The 23260-nt window shown below is 36.8% G+C and overlaps 1 protein-coding gene across 2 annotated transcripts; it reads right to left on the bottom strand.

The window, feature by feature from the left end:
* Positions 1-4878: 4878 nt before the first annotated feature.
* On the bottom strand, positions 4879-22512 carry tradd (tnfrsf1a-associated via death domain). Of its 2 annotated transcripts, XM_088004323.1 has the most exons (6): positions 22423-22498; positions 10787-10832; positions 9921-10074; positions 9543-9823; positions 8242-8389; positions 4879-5712 (listed from the first exon to the last, which is right to left on the bottom strand). In XM_088004323.1, exons 3-6 carry the CDS (start codon positions 10069-10071, stop codon positions 5414-5416), a joined length of 879 nt encoding a protein of 292 aa, XP_087860449.1. In that variant the 5' UTR covers positions 10072-10074; positions 10787-10832; positions 22423-22498; the 3' UTR covers positions 4879-5413. The 2 variants fall into 2 exon arrangements, with proteins under 2 accessions (XP_087860449.1, XP_014835934.2); XM_014980448.2 differs by lacking the exon at positions 10787-10832 and having other exon boundaries at positions 22423-22512.
* Between the last annotated feature and the right edge of the window lie 748 nt (positions 22513-23260).

The following is a 23260-nucleotide window of genomic DNA, read 5'->3' as shown; positions in this document are numbered from 1 at the left end:
TACTAGTACACAAACATTGTATTCAAGTAAGAGTGTGACTACTTCAACATATTTTTACTCAAGTAGAAATGAAAAGTCAACAAATCCGACAAATTACTCAAGTAAAAGACAAAAAGGCTACTCAAGTACCAAAAAAAGCACCACAAAATGAATCATTTAAAGGTGCAACTTAAAGTATGTAACTTTTTTACATATTTGTTAAAACTGTCAGCCTGTCCTGACAGTATAATATGAGACAGATAATCTGTGAAAAAAATTGTATGTCCTTTATCTCCTCCCTGAGCTACTATTCTGTCTGAAGAAATGGACCGCTCCCGGTCAAAAACAACCAGTCAGAGCCAGGAGGAGGGTCTTGGCGGTGTCAGTCAACCTCATGTACTCGCTACTCAATGTACTAATGGTGGAGAACTTACTGTTACAGAAAAACAGTTTATCTGCCTTCATAGGAGGCCATGCTAACTAGCATGAGCATTCATAATAGGCTATGCTATGCTAGCTGCAGGTAGCACAGTACTAAGACCCGCCTCCTGGCTCTGATTGGTTGTTTCTAGATAGCACTGGGAGTGCTAGGAGAAGGAAGAACAGCTTGAATTTTTTTTCACAAATTACCTGTCTCATACTATACTGTCATGACATAGTGACAGTTTCCAAAAATATGCAAAAAATATTTTTATAATCATTACATACTGCAGTTTTAAAGTGGGCCTATGTAGCTTAAAAATATTTATTTTTGATATTTGTTAAAACTGAGACAAATAATCTGTGGGGAAAAATCAAGCTTCTCCTCGACTCGACTTTTTCAGATTATCAGACACAAGACTGACACAACTTAGTGACAGTTTATAAAAGTTAAAAATTAAAAATTACATCAGATGTACCAAAATAGAAAGTTATGTGGATTTTTTTTTGTATTTTAATTACCAAAATTAAAATAATTCATATCAATGACAAACTTAGGCGAAAGAAATCTTTTTCCAAATCAATTCCTTTCAATATAAAACTTATAAAACTATCAAAAACTGCAGGTGTGTGTCTATGCCAGGTGATCTTTTTTTTTTTTTTTAATAAAATAAGCGTGTACTTCATTCATTGAAGTTACCCACAATGGGTCAAGAATCCAGACATTTTACTCAGGTAAATAAAATTACTCAAGTGAAGTAAAAGTGAAATATATAGAGTTGTAAAAAATACTTTTTGTGCTGTTCTCACAACACGTGTCAATGTGTAGCTTGACAGCCAGTGATCAAATAATAAAAAGTCTTGTTTTTCTGAACTGAAGATCTTTTAAAAATGTGTTTTTCTGTAACTGAAATACAACAGACGGGAAAAAATATTACTGGTTAATACAACCCTCTTAATGCTACGCTCAAAACGTTTTTGTAACTGAAATGTAACAGAATGAGAAATGATTTAATAATACACATATCTTCAAGCTACGCTCAAAAATTATATCAATGATTTAAATTTTATCAACGAAAAAAGACAGCATTAAGTGTAAGTGCCTACCAAACATATAGATACTTACAAACACAAAGCTTTTCCAAAGTAGAAAGCATATAAAGTTCATTCAGAGAGTTTATGAGCCGTTTACTTTGTCCTAACGGCCTAAACTCTTGTTGACATGGTTACCGGAGAAATATACGTCACAGATAGTTTCTTGTTAAGAGAGCTCACTCGGTCATGTTTCTGCTAATACAATATGACAAAAATCGTTGGTATCACAGAAAACACAGTCACATTAGGATCAAATTTCAAACTTATTAAAACCAATCAGTCAATTAATATTTAAAAATGTAATTATCACATGGACCAATATTGGTATTTTAAAGACCAAAGTGAAAATAATTTATATAAATTACAAAATAATAAAATCAAGGGAAAGAAAAATTTATCCAAATCATTTTCTTTCAATATAAAATTTAAGAAACTTTAACAAAAACCGCAAGTGTGTGTCTATATCTGGTTATTTCATTTGGTTAAAACAAGCTTGTTCTTCATTCAGTAACGTTACTCACAGTGGGTTGAGCATTCAGAAATATTATGTTTCATAATAAAATTACTCAAGTAAAAGTAAAAAGTACAGCACTGTTAAAAAAATACTCTTAAAAGTATATTTTTTCCAAAATGTTTCTGGAGTAGATGTAACTGGATAACTTAGTCACTATCCAACATATGATAAAACAACATTTTTGTTTGAAATAGTACTTGTACTCAAGAATCAAAACTTAGATCCGTCTTGGAAAAATCAAAAAAAAAAAAAAAAAAAAAAAATCAAGATATTTTGATGATCAGATCAAAATATCTGATCATCAGATATTTTCTTGTTAACTGGTAACTTCTGACTTCTAGAAAAGTCAGAAGTTACCAAACACTGGCAGTGCTTAGATGAATGGCACCATAGGCCATTCATCCCATAAAGATAAAATCCGAGAAATGATCTGGGTTTCACAGCATAGTCCCAGATAATTTGGATTCTGGGATCCAAGAAATTATCCCAGTTAACTAGGGAATTTAAATCCATCTGAATAATAACATTTCTACTTTTAAAGCTTATACTATTTCCATTCCCAACTGAAACTAGGAAATTCTAATGGCGGGACGTCCAGATGTCCAGAGTGGCTTTTGTCTTACAAAATAACAGTATTATGACGTAAAATTGATTTTTGGAAAGTTTTTTTTTCTTTTTTTTGGAGAAGGAAAACTGAATTATAGATGTTTGCGCTGAGTATTTAAATGACAAATTGGCCTGCCATACCCAGAACTGTCCGCGCGAGACTCACCTAACAATCTGGTTTACGTCAGAGCCGCCGAGCTCTAATCACGTCCTGTGAAAGATTGTTAAAAATGACAGAAATATTTAAGTGGCAAGTGTCGCTTATTGTTCTGGTGTCATTGGTGGAAATCGTGTCAGCGTTATGGAACTGAAATGCCCCAACTCGACTGCCGTCACTTGTCCTCTTTTCTCCAGCACCTGGGTGACGTTTAATCGTGTCAACAACATAAGTAGGTCTGAAAAACACCCGGTGGGGGACACGGAGCACCAAGTGAACCTTTAATTACGTCAATAATATGGCAGGAAATCCACGTACTGCGTACGCAAAATTTAAGTTAATGATTGGGGTTAATTCGGCTGATGTTATGTGGTGTAATAGGAGCTGAGAAACTACAATGTAACATTAAAAAGTAAATATTGTAATCAGAAACTGTATTACAGTTGATTCTCAATTATACGTTAAAATAAAATATATATATTACTATTCAAATAATAGGAAATTTCTGTATTTAAAATTTTAATTTTATAAGTGTTGTAAAGCTAAAGTATCTAAAAAATATAAAGTACAATGAAATGAATTAAAATATTGAAAAGCTAATATTAAAAAAACTCATCTACATTACACAATCTGATACAACTTAAGGATTTATCACTGCTATTCTAATGTTGTACAAGATAAAATCAATTTTGCATTTATATAAGCTGACTGAAAAAGTAGGTTTATTACAGTACATTATGGAATACTTAGTCAGGGCTCCTTTTGCATGAATTACTGCAAAAATGTACTGTACAATTACTGACATAATAAACCTTTCAGTTACATTTATACTTATTTAAGTGCACAAGTCACAAGACATTTAGCTTTTTGATATCTCTTATGGATTGTTAAAAAACATCACGATTTAAGTTTTATGCCAGTTTTTTCTGTTTTACAGTGTAATGCAAACTGCCAATGTGTGTTACTGTAACTGAAACTTTTTCAAATTAGAAACAAAAATGCTGCTGTTTGTACAAATTACACTCTGTAGAAATAATTTATGCATCAAAACCAAGCGTCTGGTTTGGGGGAATATAAGCATTGTTGCTGTATGTTTTACGGTTTTCTTTAAAACAATTCATGGGCACAGGCTCCCCTTCCTCCACTGGGCTCCAAATACACCATTTCAGCTCTGTCTCTCTTCACCTCTCCAGTTTTTTCTCTCTATTTGTCTTCAGCTCTGTCTCTCTTCAGCTCTCTTCAGTTTTTTCTCTCTATTTGTCTTCAGCTTTGTCTCTCTTCAGCTCTCTCCAGTTTTTTCTCTCTATTTGTCTTCAGCTCTGTCTCTCTTCAGCTCTCTTCAGTTTTTTCTCTTTAGTTGTCTTCAGCTCTGTCTCTCTTCAGCTCTCTTCAGTTTTTTCTCTTTAGTTGTCTTCAGCTCTGTCTCTCTTGCTCTCTTCAGTTTCTCTCTTCAGTTCTCTTCACCTCTGCCTCTGTTTTTAGCTGAAGAGCTTTGCCTCTTCAGCTCTCCAGTTTTTGTCTCTCTTGAGCTGTTGTCTGCTCTGTTTCTCTCTTCATCTTTCTTCAGTTTTACCTCTCTTCAGCTCTGTCTTTCTCCTCATTATCCTTTGGTGCATTCTTTAAGCAGATCAGCATTCTCACTGCTGTTTCTAAAGTAAAAATAATCTAGTTACTTCCAACGACTGCTTGTCCATGTTGGAGTTTGTGCCCATACCATAAAGCTGTAAAAAGTGTGCGTGATAAAAGCTTCTAATCCAGCCATCACATCTGGATGGACGGTCAAGCAGAGTATGAAGCGAGGAAGAGTGGAGGGGATTGAAGCCAACCCTGTCCGTCCATCTGATCTATGGTCGGCATGGTAGACACACACACACACACACACACACACACACACACACACACGCACACACACACACACACACACACACCTCGGCCATGAAGGTCCAACAGTGAGACTCAAACACCCACATACACACACATTCAGCAGCAACACCGGCCATCACTAATTCAGTCGTACGCAGAACGTGCACGTGTGTGAGTGACTGAGTGATGGTGACGAACTGGGAAGGATTAACACCAAATTACACCTGAGGGAATTTAGACAAAATTGTGTTTTCAGTTTTAATTACACTAATGCATCAAACAGAAACATAAGCCTTCTTTCCACAACCATTTAATTTGCTAGAACCCATTTTATCGAGAAGGAAAAAAAAAAAAAAATCAATATCCTTCATTTGTGTTGTCACTGGAAGCAGGACCCAACAGGTTCAATCTATAACACGATAAAAACGGTTCGCACAGTGTATTAAACTCCAGATTCCATTTTCTTTTAACAGTGATGACAGATTACTTCAAATAAACAAAAGATTACAAATGTTGATCTGAATCTCTTTCCCTCCCTCACAAACACACGCACACGTGCACACACACACACACACACACACACACACACACACACACACACACACACACACGCACACACAAACTGTGAATTCACACACATTCACACACACTTGGTTCTGATTCAAACATGAGAAAAGTCGGGAAGAGCTACTCTGAATGTAAAAAAGCGGCAGGGAAACGTTTCCACTCCCACAGAGGAGCCCGTCCCTCAGTTTGGGTCTTAAAGCTCGCACACAGAGTTACTCTCGGGGCTGCATGCCCAGCATGTTCTCAGCCAGGCTGGTGAGTTTGCTGTCCTCCAGAGCTCTGACCAGTCGGCTCAGCTTGGCCGCCCTCCCCTCCGCCTGAATGAAGCGGCTCAGCAGCTGATAGGCTTGCTCATACAGCCCTTCTCTCTCGTACTCGTAGGCCAGGTTGTCAATGGCGGGGCCCTTCAGAGCACGACAGCTCTTCCCCAGGGCCCTTCCTACGTGTTTCCACTGACGGCCCACTCCATTCGAAAAGCTCTGAACATCTGCCGCTGTCAGCATTCGGTCCTCTGGTGAGCCAAAGGATGAAACGCCAAGAGAGAGAGAGAGGGGGGAAAAAAAACAAACATTAATGTAAATTCTACTTAGCATGATTATGTAAACATCAAACTTTTCCCAGAATACTTTACAAATTAAAATTTCTATTTCATAAGAGGGTAGCATTGCTGAGCATCTGTTACATTATGTTGAAATGCTTCAAGCAGGACTAAAACGATTAGTCACGATGTCTCAATTTAGTAATTGATTAATCAATAGCTGGAGAATACAGACTAAAAAAGGTAATTTGCTGAAAGAACAACTTATCACAGCAGTAACTAAGTCAAAATTATGCAAAAAATAAATGTTTTGCATTGAAGACAAAATAAAACCTTTTGTCTGTAAATAGTTTAAGCTTCATATGGTTCAAATTCTGTCTATAAAAAAATCCTATTTAGCACTTTTTGCTGTCCGGTTAAAATAAATCAACATATCAGCCAGACACTGTATAGATGTCAAGTCGAGCAGAAATGGCTGAACTTTTCACATGATTAGGTCCCTTGCTACAACTTTGAAACTATATTATTGTATTTTAGGTAAAGATATCTTGAAACAAGTGATCTAAAATGCTAGCTTTTCAATAATAAAATAAAAAATGGTTCAGGATTGTGAGATATTTATCCAGATCCAAGCATAAATTCCTCCAAGCAGTCAGCTGCTCAGTCTGCTCCCCTCCAGTCGTTTAGTAAAAAGTTTTGTTATCAACACAAGCGTTGTTAGATGGTTTTACAGGTAAACAATTTAAAAGCAGATCACAGGTTTAAAAGGTTTTTAGGACCAAACTTAGCTGGCTTAAGTACTGACTCAATATTTCTTAATATACTATCATGTTTTTCATGTGACGCGATGCTCCGTCATGCTAGCAAATACACAGATGGTCACCAAACAGAGCCTATGTTGATATAAAAGGTTGCTCTTCATGGAGGTTTTTGTATCACTCTTGATTCACTCGACTCTTCTTGGGGTGAGTCTTAACAAGCCCACTTCCTTGAATGAGACGCAACCGCACATGGACTGCGGTAGATCTCATCTTTTGCTCTCCCATTAAATGATTTCCCAGATGTCCCAAACAAACAGGATGAGTCATCAGAGAAAATCACTTTGCTCCAGCCTCTGTCCTCCTGCTGTTAAATTTCACTCCGTTTCTTTACTTCGCTGTGATTTTTACTACCAAACTTAAGCATCATTCTATGAAGTCCTCCTCATTTGACCCATCCAGGTGCTTGTCGGACTCTCTGAAGCTCCTTCTGGCAAATGAATCTGCAGCCTTGAAGTTTCTGATGATCCAGAAAACTGTTATTTCAGCCTGCAACATCCCGAATAGTGATTTTATGGCAAAGGGAGATGGTTGTGGCTAACACAAGAAGACATCTGCTCCACTTTATAGCTAAAGTCTGCTCAATGGATTGATAATGTAGTTTCAGCTGCACCCTTTAACAGCGATTTTATGTAATACCAGGGCAAAAAATACACTGAAAATCAATATGCGCCTCTTCTATGAACAAAAACTAAAGATGCCAAATCTGCAAAGCACAACATTGGTAGCCTGTGTTCATCAGCTAGAGGCTATGGGTCTGTTTGGAGCGAAGCAGTCGGTGCTCAGAGGAGAGCAGCTGCAATTAACTCTTATGAGAAAACAAATCAAACAAGTAGCTGCAGGCCTGCAAGCCAAAAGCAAAACAACCAGCTGAAAGGGCTGAGAGACGGTGGAGGAGAAGCTCTCACCGTCTGTGAGTCACTGGGTGTCGGTAATAAGGAAATGCACGCTCTGTTTTTAAGAAATGTAGATCTTTTATCTTACAAAATAAGAGCAACCACATCCATTAGGAAGTTGTAGCAAAAACCAGGCTGAATGATTTTATATTTCTAATGGGGAGTCATGTTTTATGTAACATCCCAAGGCTTAAAGGTAAGCTACAAATTAATGTGAAATTCGGGTGAGCCACTATGAAATCAACCCAAACATGAACAGCACATTTTGTCTGTTTCAACTAATCTCTCACCACAGACAGGTAGCAATCAGATGGATTAGAGTCAGCTGGAAACGGCACCAAACTCAGTATTTAATCAAAAATGGTGGCCGCCGTTCAGGAAACATGAACCTGACATCTTGTTGCATATTAGGAAGTTAGTTTGGGAACATGGAGACACATAAAGAAGCTCCCAAATGGAGACCAAAACCAACTCTGACATTGGATAGTAGTGAAAAGTAGAAAAAATGAACAGCTTTCATAGATTTTTCCAGATTTTTTTGAGTTTTCAATCAACTATAAGCTAATATTAAAGTAATTACTGAAAAACCTGACAATGAATTTGTTGCGGATGTGATCACAGGAATAAGACTTTCAATGAGAAAAGAGCAAAAACAGAGAGTGGATGAACAGACGTATGAATAAATCAAACTCTTTGGACCTTCCACAATGGCTCTTCAAAATTTGCCTAAAAATGTGCAGAACCAACCATTTCTTAAAAACATTTCTGATTGTGTTGCCTGTACTCACCAAACACTCTGTTCTGAAACTTGAAGCAGTTGCTGGGCACTGGAGACTCTTCCTGTGTGACCGTGGGGGGCTGCGGGGCCGGACCCAGCGCCTGGCTCTGCAGCTGCTGCTCCAGATGATCGATCTCTTCGTCACGCAGGCGCTCCGGCTGACACACATCAACACTTACACTTAGGGCTGGACAATGTATACATATCAATAGACATGTGGTCAACAACAATAGATCTGGGAGGCGTTCGTAAGAGAGTAAGAAACAGTTTCTACCAAGAGCTGTTGTTGACTAGAACACAGCTAATTAAGCTAAAAACCTGATCAATATTTATTTATTTTCCCTTAACATCCCAGTTACTTCTGTGTGTTTCTACCATATTTATTGAAATATACTTCTTATTAGTATTTCTATAAAATTATTTCACTTGCTATTTTCAAAATGTAGTGCTTTCTTCCATGCACAATGACAATTTCACTGACAATAAAAGGAATTCTGATTCTGATAATACAGCTGATAGATGTTCAATAATTTCAGCAGCACAGCCTTCTGGGAGATGTAGGCAAAGAAAAGGTGTTAGCAGCTCAACCTCTCACAGAGAGGTAAACAAGGTCGGGGGATTCAACTGGCTCATTCACTCTTTGGTTACCTAGCAACTCGTTCCTTCTATGGTTACCTAGCAACAACCTGCTGAGTAACTGGCGCAGCAGCAGTTTAAAGTTTCACCACTGTGCTTCATAACTGCTTAATAATAAAAATAAAACAACAGCGTGGAGTGAAAACTGTGGATAAAACAAGAAATGTCACTTCACTAGTTTGGCAGTATGATTATTATGACATAAATGTCATAATAATCAATAATTATTGATTATTATAATCGATTATTGATTATTGACTATTATAATCAATAATAATTGATTATAATAATCAATAATTATTGATTATTATAATCAATAATTGATTATAATCAATAATTGATTATAATCAATAATTATTGATTATTATAATCAATAATTGATTATAATTAATTGTTATTGATAAGATATCACATCTTATCGTGATATCTTATCACATAAGATATCGTGATAACGGTAAGTTATCACGATATCTTAACACAATAAGATATCACTATATCTTATTGTCATAAGATATTGTGATATATTATCACGATAAGATATTGTGATAACAATAAGTTATCACGATATCTTATATCGTGATAAGATTTTCAGTCATTTCCTCCAGCCCTACTTAAACTTGTTACACAGGATTGGCTTGAACTACTGACATGAAGCAAATAAACGAAAGGTCCAACCTGTGAAAGGTGGATGTTCTGCAGACAGACAGCCAGCTGGTCCAGACACAGATCCAGGTTCTGAGGCCCGGCCTTCAGCTGCGTTCGCACGGTGAAGTCTTGGGGAAGTCCGAGCAGCCGGCACGCGTGTTGGTTGAGGGACTGGAGCACCGCTCCGGAGCTGTAGCTCTCCAGGAACTGCTGACATGCTGCCACATCCACGAATTTCACCTCCACCCCCAGGAAGGGCTCAGCATCATGGACCTTTAGGATCTCGTAGCCTCCCAGACCTCCCGCAGAATCTGGCCGAGGGAAACACTGATTAATTAATGCGACAGCCTGGAAAAGCCTCCCTGCGTTTGTGCATCGTCCCTGGTGGATCCCAGCTGATGGGTTTACCTCTCAGAGTCAGCTTGATGACTTTGAAGATGATGAACTTCCCCTGCTCGCCTTTGTAGAGAGCGAGCAGGTCCACGCCAGGAAAGAGCGACTGCAGGAACATGACGGCGCATCCCGTCCACGACCCCCCATCCGCTGTCTTGTCCGCCATTTTCTGAACACAGCACGGTTAGACGTTCAGAGGAAGACAGCAGGAAACAAATCAACTGGTAAGAAAATAGTCTAAAATGAGGATCTTCACCAAATATTTACAGCAGGACTAATTTTAGTAATTGGTTATTCTATTTATTATGGTGACAATTAATCAGATTTTTTTTTTCATTTGTCCATTGAAGCCTTTTTATATTATATTAGAAATAGGTAAAAATGCAAATAAATAATTTAATTCCCTTTTTAAGTAAAAAACAAAACAAAACATTTTATTTCCTAAAAATACAACAAAACATAATTTCCTTATTGTACGACTGATTATTTGCAGGAAAAGAAGCATCTGCAGCTAAAATATAATTACATGAACATGTAAAAAGTTCCGCTGTTTCTGCTCAATTTAGCATCAATACAATACAGACTGTTTTTTTAAATAAACTAATTAATAATTAAATAGCAAAAGATGCTTAATCAGAGATATTTTTACTGAATGTTAACCAGGTGGAGCTAAGCATGTGCCTCTTCAGTAGTTTGGGGTAGAATATATTTAAATGACAAATGTATATAATTTTTGTGCAGTTTACTGCTGTGAATATGTTGTTTTTTCAGCAATTTGCCTTTTTTAAATCTGTGTACTTTAATGATATCGACTACTAAATTATTAACAGTTATTTCAATAATCGATTCATCATGATTCATTAATTCATTAATCTGATTACCGTAATCGTTTCAGCCACAATTTACAGTCCTGAAGTATTTCCAACTCTGAAATTAAAGCAAACATTTTGAGTGAGACTTTCACTTGTACTCAGCCCCCTTTACTCTGATGCTCATAAATCAAGTTAACAACATGGATGAAAAAATTAACCAGCTATTATGTTTAAATATATTTAACAACAAGAACAGCATTAGAAGATTTTTTTCATTGAATATTTGCATTGAATTTTCACAGAAATCGAAGCCACTAAATCCATCAGATGAAATGTTAAACGAATCAATAAATTGATGCTAATTAGAGATGTACCAATCAGCCTCTCACTGCCTGATCAATTCCTCTCTTTTTTTTTTTCCAGGTTTGACCTGCCAGTTATAATTTTGGACAGTTTTCTTTCCAAGAATGACGACAGTTACAAACTCATTGGAGTAAATTTTAATTCAGAAATGAAATTGAACTAAAACTGGTTATAAAATATATGTTCAGAAACTTTACCTTTGGTAGAGGTAATTTTAAAATAAAGGAGTTATAAAATTATTCTGGATTATTCGTGAAAAAATAACAATGTGGACTTTTTTGGATAGCGCTTTTATAGGAATCAAACCAAATCATAAAAATATTGTAAAAAAATAACAAAACAGGATAATAGTGATTCATTAAAAGCTGATCTGATGCATATAGTCTCAATCAAAAATATGTTGATGCATTTTCAGTTTTAAGAAAGCAGGACTTTACGTTCTGATGCATTTATTGAGCTGGGAGAGGACGTCTTATTGTGTAATAACCCAATTACACTGGTATTTATGTCATTAATTCATCATTTGGCTGTGTGAATATTATTAGATGAGATTCAAGCTACACAGTGATCAGCATTAAATTAATACCTCTTTAATTTCTTCCTCTGAAGACGGAGCATCACGTCACATAACTCTACCTAAAATAAATCCCACTGCTCTCTTAGGACTCAACAGCTGTGAACCCGGCCCACCTGAACTTTTCTGTTTACCCCCGCCTCCTTTGAAAACCCTCATTACATAAAATCACTCATAATCTCATCGCTCCCCTCCCCCAGCCTCCGACGTCTAACTCCTGTACCCGGGGTGAACCGCTGCAGACTGCAAACAAACTCTCTCTCCCTCAGCGCCGTCTGCATGAAGCTGCAACCTCTGAGCTGGATTATAATGCATTTCCTCATGTTTCACTAATACACTGCATGCTTGGCAACCAGATCTGGGAGAATGTCTAGCAACTTAGCCAGTGTGCAGTTTTATGTGATCCTATCTACTCTGAAAGTAAACTGCGAGATTAGTTTAGCAGCTGCATGAGCTGCATGAGGATTACATGACTGCTGGGAGCTTAAAACGTATCGCTTATCTTTCGCTGCCAAAAGGCCACCTCTAGGATTCCCTGGACAGATCATCCGACGATCCGACGGCAAAAATGTTTGATTCACCCGGGGAGACTTTCACAAATTAGCAATCAAGCTTTCTGATGGGGTTTAATAACCGTCTGCAGTGGGATGGGCTGAAAACTCATCTCTCACTGACGAAACATGAAATCTTACCAAGTATTTTTCCCCATATTCAAGTTCAAATATCTTATTACACTTGAAATGAGACAAAACTAACTTACAAGTAACTTTCAATAAGATATGGGAGCTTATTTTAAGTGAATAACTCCTTAATATTGATGAGGAAGTACAAGATATATGTGAACAGAGCTAAAGTAAGAGTAGCACTACTACAAGTAGCCATCCAAGAAATTACTCAAGGAAGAGTAAAAAGTATTTGGTAAAAGTATTTGGTAGTAATCATTTACTATTTAAAAATGACGTAAGATGGATCAAAATATGAAGTTCAGTGGAAATTTTGCCATTTTAAGGACAAAAATGACAATATTCATAAAAGTGACAAAAATTATTTTTTCCAAATCAGTTTCTTTCAAGAAATAGCTTATAAAACTTTAACAAAAACTGCAGGTGTGTGTCTCTGTATCTGGTGAATTTTTGGTTAAAACATTTTTTATTCAGTGGGTCACAAATTCAGAACTTTTACTCAAGTAAGAGTAGAGATACTTCATAGTAAAATTACTCAAGTAAAAGTAGAAAGTACAGCGTAGTAAAACACTCCTAAAGGTACACCTTTTAAAAAAAGTTACTCAAGTAGATGTAACCGAGTACGTGTAACTAGCTACTACAAAACTCAAATAATCTGCAAGTGGAACAATATTACATATTACCACATATAATGCTAGATAACCAGTATATGTTATTATCTACATATATAGTATAGTAGATAATATTATGTACATTATATCTAGATATAATGTAGATAACCATTATACGTGGTTATCTACATATAATGTACATTATATGTAAGTAACATTATATGTTTTATAACTCAGGTGATGTCCTGAATATGGTATAATCAGTCAATCACTAATCTCCCAAATCAGGACTGATTTCCAAAATTAAGGAAATCGGCCCTGATTTCCTTAATTTGGAAAATATGGAAAATGAGTTAAACCCACATTTAAAATGTCTAGTTCCACTGGGAAGCTACTTCACTCACAGCTAGTACTTTTTTCAGCAATATTAAGGAACTACTGATGTAAAAACAAACTCCTATATAATTCTGAAAAGTTACTTGTAAGTTAATTTCGGTCTTATTTTAAGTGCACCAGGATATTTTCACTAAAATTTAGCCTAAAAGTACTTGGTAAGATTTTGTTTTTGCAGTGTAGGAAAGAAAATAGTGCCTCCAAATCCGAGGCCATGGTCTTGAGCCGGAAAAGGGTAGAGTGCCTTCTCCAGGTCAGGGGGGTCGTCCTGCCTCAAGTGGAGGAGTTTAAGTATCTGGGGATCTTGTTCACGAATGAGGGAAGAAGGGAGCGGGAGATCGACAGGCGGATTGGGGCAGCGTCTGCTGTGAAGCGGGCGCTGTACCGGTCCGTCGTGGTGAAGAGAGAGCTGAGTCAAAAAGCGAAGCTCTCGATTTACCGGTCGATCTACGTTCCCACCCTCATCTATGGTCATGAGCTTTGGGTCATGACCGAAAGAACGAGGTCCCGGATACAAGCGGCCGAAATGGGTTTCCTCCGCAGGGTGGCTGGGCTCTCCCTTAGAGATAGGGTGAGAAGCTCGGTCATCCGGGAGGGACTCAGAGTAGAGCCACTGCTCCTCCACGTCGAGAGGAGCCAGTTGAGGTGGCTCGGGCATCTGGTCAGGATGCCTCCTGGACGCCTCCCTGGTGAGGTGTTCCGGGCACGTCCCACCGGGAGGAGGCCCCGAGGAAGACCCAGGACACGCTGGAGGGACTATGTCTCTCGGCTGGCCTGGGAACGCCTTGGGGTTCCCCCGGAGGAGCTGGAAGAAGTGGCTGGGGAGAGGGAAGTCTGGGCCTCCCTTCTGAAGCTGCTGCCCCCGCGACCCGATCCCGGATAAGCGGAAGAAGATGGATGGATGGATGGATGGATGGATGGAAAGAAAATAAAGGGAAACAAACAATTCCTACATTCAGGAAGGCAGAAAATCGAGTTGCATGAATCTTGAAAAGGCTGATTTTATCAGCCTACATGCTACACTGTGTTTAGCTTGTTTGGGATTGCAACATTGAAACAGGAGCTTTCCAGGGAGGTGAAGGACACGGCCGTGCCTCAGAGACAAGCTGGACGTCTTCAGGAGGAAACTGGACTCCAGGCTGCATGTTTTGCCAACAGCTGGGTGTGTGAGAGCTCAAATATTCTGCAGAGCTCTGGCCTTTCTAAAAGAAAACTGAACACTAAGCTGTATTAGTATTTCCCACGTTATCACAAAGAGAGAAATAGAAAAGCACGGAAGGACGGTTGCTGAAGGCAGCAACTCAACCCCCCACTGCAAGTGGGCTGGCCTTGGTTAGCTCTAACGTGACCTGCCTGTCACCTGGCGTTGCTGCGGAGGAGAGCAACAGTGACCTCAGGTTTCCTAGGGGTTAGGTGGCTGCATGTTTCCAACATGAGCAACCTTCATGACAGAGCCAGGCATTGGAAATGAAGTCACATGTGTAGCAACAGCTGCAGCTGGCAACATCCACGCCTTTCTGCTACAAATATCTGAGCCTGACTTAAAAAAAAAACACAGCAGGTGGGATTTTTTAAAATAGCACAGCTTCAAACTTTTGTAGCAGAAGATAAAAAATATGACATGCCAAAATCCCCTAAAAAGACTTAAAAGGCTTATTATTCTTCCTTGAATAAGTTGTTTAGTCTATGCCCTATACAAAACATGTTCATTACAGTTTTTCCACAAAATCATTCTTAGGTAATGAGACTTCAGACTGGTTAATTCTGGACATTTCAGAATGAGCCACTTTAGGAACTCTTGTCACTTTAAATCCTAACAAGCTGCTGCTGGCCACACCCACAACTCAACGTTTACACCGACAAGCAGAAATGGCTATAAACAAAAGCACAATTATACAACCTTACATCTTTGAAAAGCAGAAATGGAGCCTCCTGCACAACAAACAAGAAAGCAGTAAGTGGTTTCTAAATGTTAAATCAACAATAAAACGCTTGTCTTTTCAAGCAGCCATTTGTACAGAAACCAAAAATAGCACAGTTGGTTAATGACACAGTGGCAGTTGATTGTGACGCAACAATCGGGAGGATTTTGAAACAACTCATTTTCCAGGCACCAAAAACATTAACTTATTGCCAAAAAATGTCTGGGTGTTTTTTTTGTTTTTTTTTAGGGATTGGGCTGTTTTTGGAAGCAGTACTGACAGTACCGAAGGACAAAAAGGTGCAAATTGTGAATTTTGCAAAATAGATCTCCTTTAAAATTTAGGCGGTCACAACTTAGCACAGCTTCCTGCAAAAATACAACAGAGTCTATAAACAGATAGTTCAATCTTGACCTAATAACACTTTTGTTCACCCTACTTTACGCTGACAATCCTAAATGAAAATGAAGTGAAATAAATTTACTACAGAAGTCACTGAAAGAGGTGACTTATGGTGACCCGGACCAGACAAGTAAACAGAAAAAGTAGCTATGAAGCTCGTTGTAACTGTGGAGCAGCTCCAGAGATCCACAACTCAGGTGGGAGAAACCATCAGAAGAATAGATCCCAGCTGGAAAACACATTTCTGTGTATATTTAATATTAAGTGTTCTAAAAGAGAAAGTCACAGTCAAAGACGTCAACCATACAGACTTATCGGAGCTACCTTTAGCAGTAACCTGCTTCTTTAAGCATGTGATATGTAATAAATCACTCTGAGCAGGCAAAAAGTGACACCACGGCGCAGTAGTGGGGTGTGGTTTTTGCTCCGCTGAAGGAGGAGGTGAGGGGACTAGCTCAGGGATTCGTGCCAGGTGAGGTTAATTAGAGCATCTGCAGGGCATTGTCTAATCAAGCGCTCCCTCCGTCTCTCTCTCGCCGTATGCAGAAGTGAACCGAGCCCCTGGAGACCGGTTGGACTCCTGCCAGTGTGCATGTTTCCATTAGTGTTGTTGTTATAGTTGTGTTGAGGTTTGGAGGTGCTGCATGGAGCACACAGTGTTTAGTGCTCTAACAGAGCAGGTGGCATTCAGACAGCTGTAATCACTCCTGAGCTTCCTCAGACAGCAGAGGGAACTGGAGCAGCAATCACTGCTTCTAACACACAACTTCTTGTTCCAGGTAATTAATGAGGGAAAGTCATATTTGGCAGCTAAATAGGCAGCTCTGGAAAAAATTAAGAGACCTTAGGAGATCGGTTTTACTTTTTATAGGTAAATGTTTGAGTAAAATGAACATTGTTCTTTTATTCTATGAACTACAGACAACATGTCTCCGGAATTCCAAGCAAAAATTTAGTATTTATTTGCAGAAAAAGAGAAATGGTAAAAATAACGAAAAAGATACAGGGCTTTCAGACCTCAAATAATGCAAAGAAAACAAGTTTATATTCATTTAGAGACAACAATACTGATGTTTTAACTCAGGAAGAGCTCAGAGATCAGTATTTGGTGGAAAAACCAAATATTCTTCCAGTGGTCTCTTAACTTTTTCCAGAGCTGTAAGTGTTTACTGTTAAATTTATAACTCTATTTATCTTCATTATAGGGCTGAAACGATTATTGAAATAATTATCAACTAATTTAGCAATCTATTAATCATTAATTGGAGAATAGAGACTCTACTAAAGGTAACTTGCTGAAAAAACAGAGTAATTGAGCCAAAATTGTCTGGGAAAAAAAAAAAAAAAAAAAAATATATATATATATATATATATATATATATATATATATATATATATATATATATATATATATATATATATTTGCATTGAAGATGAAAAACTTTCATATGTATAAATGCAACCTTTACTACAAATGAACAAGCTTTAATTTTTATTGCATTTTAGGCAATAAAATTATTTTCTTATTTTAAAAGGAATTAAATTGTTTATTTTCATTTTTATGTATTTCTCATATTCTATAAAGAGCTTTAAGTGGTTATTAAATAAGAAATCTGGAGGATGTGTCAATTAATCAACAGAATAAATCGATTACTAAAATAATTGTTAGCTGTGTCCTTACCTTATTAGTATAATATCAATCTTTTCCTATATTTCAGGGTAAAAACTTTAAAATGGCTCATTTCCATCACCTTAATCTTTATTTTTATTTATGGGCGTTCAACCCATAAATTCAATTCAATTTTTATTTATTGTTGTCACGATGAACTCCAATTAATGATGTTGAAGAAATAAAACACCCTTATTGTCAGGTTTGATAGCTTAATACTTTTTCCACTGTTTGTTCAATGAAAGTGTCAATAAACACCAATAAATTTGAAAATATAGTTACTGTGTGATGAATATCCCACTTCTTTATGTGACTTAAGAAGCACATTACATATGGGAATGCTTTTCAAGAACATTATTTGTGCTTGTGGGACTATAATTGCTGTGAGACACATTTAAAAAGATGTAGTAAATAGTTATTATCGTCATGTTTATTATCACACTGCAGAACGTTGATTCCACTGCCCTGGTACATTGTTTGTATCGTAATAACAGTCCAGCTAAATACTGAGAAAAAGGTTTTCTGCCCCGTTAAAACCTAGATGTAGAAATGATGTGAAAGTGGACGTTTGTCTTATCATATAACCAATAAAAACACACTTTACCTCTGTCATATTTTAAACACGGTATAGTCTGACGTTATCATTTCAGAGTGAATCGGATCTAAACCTGAAAATCCTCACAGCTCGTTCTGCCGTCAGTCAACTGGCCCTTTAACTGAACCTCCCAGTCAAAGTAAATATCCCAGTGGCACAAGCCAGGAAGTGAAGTGAGTCAACGAGTGAATTATCTAATTAATAATTAATGCACTCTTCAGTTTTCACTTCAGGGTTTCTGGATACCAATATGCCCAGCATCTTATCTTCTCCCACATTTTCTTACTAAACTTTATAAATCTGGAGGTTTTCCACCCAGTTATTCCAGATTTTACATTAACCGAACCTTACTGTCAGTGCAGAGGCGGCACTGAACTACAACTCCCCTTAAAAAACTACAAAACGTCAAAGAAAATATCTGCTGGTACACACGTAAAAATAAAAACTAATTAAGAAAATCAATGTATTAAAATCGATCTTCATACTGTTATGGAAGGAAAATATAAAGCTGGACCGAACAGATGATGATAAATTATCTTTACTTTTTATTTTCATTTGACTTCTATCAACTATCTTGTTGAACTTTGTTCCCTTCTCAATACGTGTGTCATTGTGATATAAGACTAGAGATTATAATTTGGTTCATTTCTCCTGAAATGGTTTAATTTATTGTAATCTATATAGACAGGAGGCATTATATTGAAACAGGGAACATAGAAGGATTACAGGACTTCAGCTTACTGACTGCATGTAACAGGCATCGCTCTCTGTACAAAAAAGATATTTCCAGTGTGGCTAGAGTGTCTTGATTATTACTCGTCTTTAGAAAGAAACTAACATCTTACAAATACAGCTTTACCCTACAGATACTAAATAAGATCAAGTTGGGCTGAACAGAACTAAGAACAGAGACGTTTAAGTTAATGTATGAGTTGATTTGTCCTCAAAATCAAAAAAACTATTCCATACTCTGTCATTTTTTTGCATTTTGTCAAGCTAAAACCACAAACATTATTGCATTTTATTAAGATTTCAATTGATAAACACAAACATATTGCAAAATGGAAGCAAAAGGTTAAAATATTTTATGCAAATAGAAATCTCTGGCCTCAGAGGTTTGTTAGAGAACATTAGTGAACAAACAGGATCATGGAGAAGGTCGCAAAAAAATAAAAATTTAAGGTGCGGTTAGTTTATAAAGCAAGAAAACATGGCATACAATAATATTGGTAAATTTTGCTTTGACAATATGCTTTTCTATAAATGTTAATGTCTTTCTGTTCTGAGTTAATTGCAAATGTGTCCAGTTAATAAAAAATAATTTAATTCATTATTTCTATGAATTAATGACAATATTTTATTGCAAACGCTGCCTTTGGCTACACCTGATTTTTTTTAGCAAAAAAGAAAAAAACCTTTTTTATATCGACAACGTGATGACCTCCTTAAACAATGTTTGTCGCATTAACAGACTAACACAACAAAATGTAACATTGGAATAAGGAGCATGAATCTGTAGTATTTTTAGCTCATAGTTTGCGCAGTGCATCCACTTTTTTATTATATGGATGCTGAGTATAAATGGTAAATTTGCAATAAATTGTGCAGCCATTATCCCAAGATTTTAACATTTCTATTCATTCAATCATATAACCATGGAAACAACTACAAACTACCAAGACATAGTAACCCACTAAAACTGGCTGGCCTGTAGAGGAGGCGATTGTTTAGAAAGGCAGCCAGCGCTCAGGTGAGAATACATATTAAGCATTTACAACATAATTTGGCAAAGACGTGGAGAGAGATTCTCTGGTCAGATGAAACCAAAACTAAACTTGATGGATGTAGCAATGGAAACTAAATCAACCAAAACACATCATGACGACGTGAAACATGCTGGTAGCAGCATCATGCTGCAGGGATGCTTTTCTTCTTTAACAATAATAAAGGGGGTCAGAAATACACATGCACAAACACGTTTTATAATTTAATTTGTAAAACTTCTAAAAATGCAGAATTTTTTCCATGTCAGAGTTAGGTTGTAATTTAGGTTTTTCAGTCACATGAAGTCACAATTCAACGTATTAATGTTTGTGGGCAAGGGCGTAGGAACGAGTCTGTCATTGGGGGGGACGCATATCGGAAACCTGACAGATGAGTAAATAGCTTGAGCAGAAATGTCAAACAATTATGCCATCAACACATCAGTAACGCGTTACTCTAATCTGACCCTTGTTTCAGTAACAAGTATTCTAACACATTACTATTTACAATCCAATAGTCAGATTAAAGTTATGCATAATATAATGACTGTCATTCCAGGATAAACACTCACTTTAGCATTTGCCTCACAACTAGCAAGATAAATACTCTGGTAGCACAGAGCCGACCAGATTCTGATGTATCTTATTGGTCAAAATGCATTGATATAAATTGACTGGCAATTGAACAGGTTCTACTTATTTCTAAAACCAAAGTAGAAAACAGCTCATAAAATAAGACACAACAGTTTTAAACTCAATACAGCAGTTTGACTAACAAAAATAAAATCTAAAAAAACAAGTTTTGTTCTTCTTGAACATCTCTCTACATCAGTGCAACAGTTTGATCTACAAAATAAACAAAAATTATACTTTTCACGTCTAACAGACACCTTAGCTCCTCACTGTTAACTCAGTCTCACTTCCCAGCCCTGCATTCAGTAACTTACCAAAGATCCAAGAAAAACACCAAGGCAAAAAGACTAAATGTTTTTTTTCTCCTGTCATTTTCAGCCGCAAACATTTAACTAAAATACCTACGGATATGTGTTTCTGCATGGATTCATGGATTTACAACAGACACTACAGTAATGTACAGTGTCAGAATGTGAACTAAATATAAAACGTATGTTTTTATCATACAGAATGAGAATTTAAACAACTTAATTTTCAGATGTATACATTATTATACATCTCAACTCTATTTACTGTGTAGCAAAAATTTTCACTAATTTATTTTTAAACCTCTCCTCAAGCACTTTTCTTATTGTCTTCTAACCATTAACTGGAAATAATGAAAAAATATTGAAAGTTGAAAGAAATCAACCTGACATCAGTCTCCTCCTGTTCTCCTTTCTGGTTCTATTATAATTAATATAATTTTTATATCTTCACACCCTGAAACGCCAACTGGCTCTCCGATGTCTTCCCTGACCTGCTCCTCTCATAATAAAATAGTTTAGTTTATTTAAAAATTAAAAACAGTTAATACATATTTCAATAAACTAAATGAAGATCTCACCAGAGCTTCTTCACCTTTCTTCAACATCATTCTAGCACTGCTGTTCTCCTAAATATATAATATAATATAATATAATATAATATAATATAATATATAAATACATGTTAAGTGGTCGAGTATGATCAGGTGTTGCTCAGTTTAAATAATAAAAAGGCTAATTTTGCTGCTGTTTCAGTCTAAATCATTGTGACTAGACTAGCCAACTGTTAAAGTTAGTGGTAAAATTTTGGACATGTGACTATTCCAGAATTAAAACGGCTTAACCAAAAAGATTTAGTTCTATATATGAAAGTAAACTGACAAGAAGATGTTATAAACGAGCGATATTCATGGCAACATTCCTGACAGACAGTTTACCTCCTTCAAACGGAGTTTCTGACTCTGTCTGCTGCTGCCTTTACTCTGAGCCGTTCAGAGGGGGGAGGGGCAGGAAGCGCTCTGCTGAATGCGCTGTTATGCGCCTTCAAAATAAAAGCACGGGAGTGGAAGATTTTAAAATTCTTCGCAACTGCAGTGAAATTATTGGGGGGGACGAATGTGGCTCTCTCCAATATTGGGGGGGACATGTCCCCCGTGTCCCCCCCGCTTCCTACGCCCATGTTTGTGGGTGTACTGCGAGAAATGTGAAGGTGTTTTGTTTTTTTTTTACTTGTAAGGAACACAATGTCTTTCATTAATAATATATCTATAAATACGTTAACAACGCTAATCATTGAATTATAGTTTTTACTGCTAACTCCATAAGCTTTTACTTGAACACACATGATGTTTTAGAATGTGTTTTTAGAAAAGCAATATTACTTTTTCATATTGCTGTTGCAAAACAACTTGTATGCATTGTTAATGTATGAGATTAACCAACAAACAGGGTTCTTAACACAGTGCTACACCAGCGGACCCAAAGCTACAGGTGATTTAAGTTACAATAAAAGTTGGTTACTTGTTAAAAATTGTAACTATTCATCAGTAATTGATCCGTGTCGTTAATTGCATGCAGACTGAGATAGAAACTGAGTTTTTTGTTTCTGTAACATTGTGTTGACGTCGTTGTAGTGGAGATGCTAGTACCTTACGCACAGTAACAAAAAAAATCTCACCGTTTTAAATTATTGCTGCGCAGTTAAAACACACAAAAACAAACTCGCGGGACTTCTAAGTAACTCTTCCTCTGATACGTCGTTAGGTAAAACTTAATGTGGGGACAAACTTACCTCAAAAGAAAAAAAACTTTTTTATGTTGTTCGGCAGTGCTTCCTCCTGACAAATTACTGTTTGACATAGAAGTGACTTCCTGGCCTCTCATTGGCTGAGCTGAAGCGAGCTTGCCTGTGATTGGTTAAACCCGGCATGGTGTTGAAGAAAAAATCGGTGGCCAACAGGAAGAAGGCGGTCCGCCCTCCAGTTAATGTAGGACAAAACACCCAGTAAACTAATCAGTCAGCATTTATTATTAAATAGTTATATAAAACAACTAAAGCAGAATCTTTTAAATACTAGCAAAATACAATAGGAGATAGTTAAAATTGTTAGCTTGATCATGTTTTGTGTCATAGCAACACTATGAGCTAAAATGCTGCTTCTTTGTAACTTTCACTTACATCCTGTCTGTCCGATTTGTTTACCAAAGGAAAGAGTTGTACAGTCCAGGCATAACCTTTGGGGCTTTATTAATTTCCTGGAATCCATATTTTTTAATCAAGATAATCAATTTAATATATTATTTTAGTAGTTTCGTTTTGGAAAAAACAACTGTTTCACTTTGCCCAGGTTTTGTTGGTGTGGATTATTTTGCATCATTATATTGTGAACTTAAGAAGTGGTTGTTTAATGGCTCTCATTTTGAAATCTTACAATGATTTCTAAATATTTGTAAGATTTCTCATTTAGAAATTGTCATTGTTAATGTAGACATATTGGCTCAATCATATGAAGAGGATTATATTAATTTCCAACAACGCCTCATAAAAGTACTTGAAGTCTTTCGTATTTTGTCAATTTACAACAAAGTTAAATGTCAATGCTCCTGTTTCTTTGGCACCCTTTTCATTG

The sequence above is a fragment of the Poecilia mexicana genome, unplaced genomic scaffold, assembly GCF_051168715.1.
Source record: "Poecilia mexicana isolate PSO_F unplaced genomic scaffold, ASM5116871v1 scaffold_3, whole genome shotgun sequence".
In the NCBI taxonomy this organism is placed as follows: domain Eukaryota; kingdom Metazoa; phylum Chordata; class Actinopteri; order Cyprinodontiformes; family Poeciliidae; genus Poecilia; species Poecilia mexicana.
Note: the sequence above shows the minus strand (reverse complement) of the source record. Positions and strands in the feature narration are given on the sequence as shown.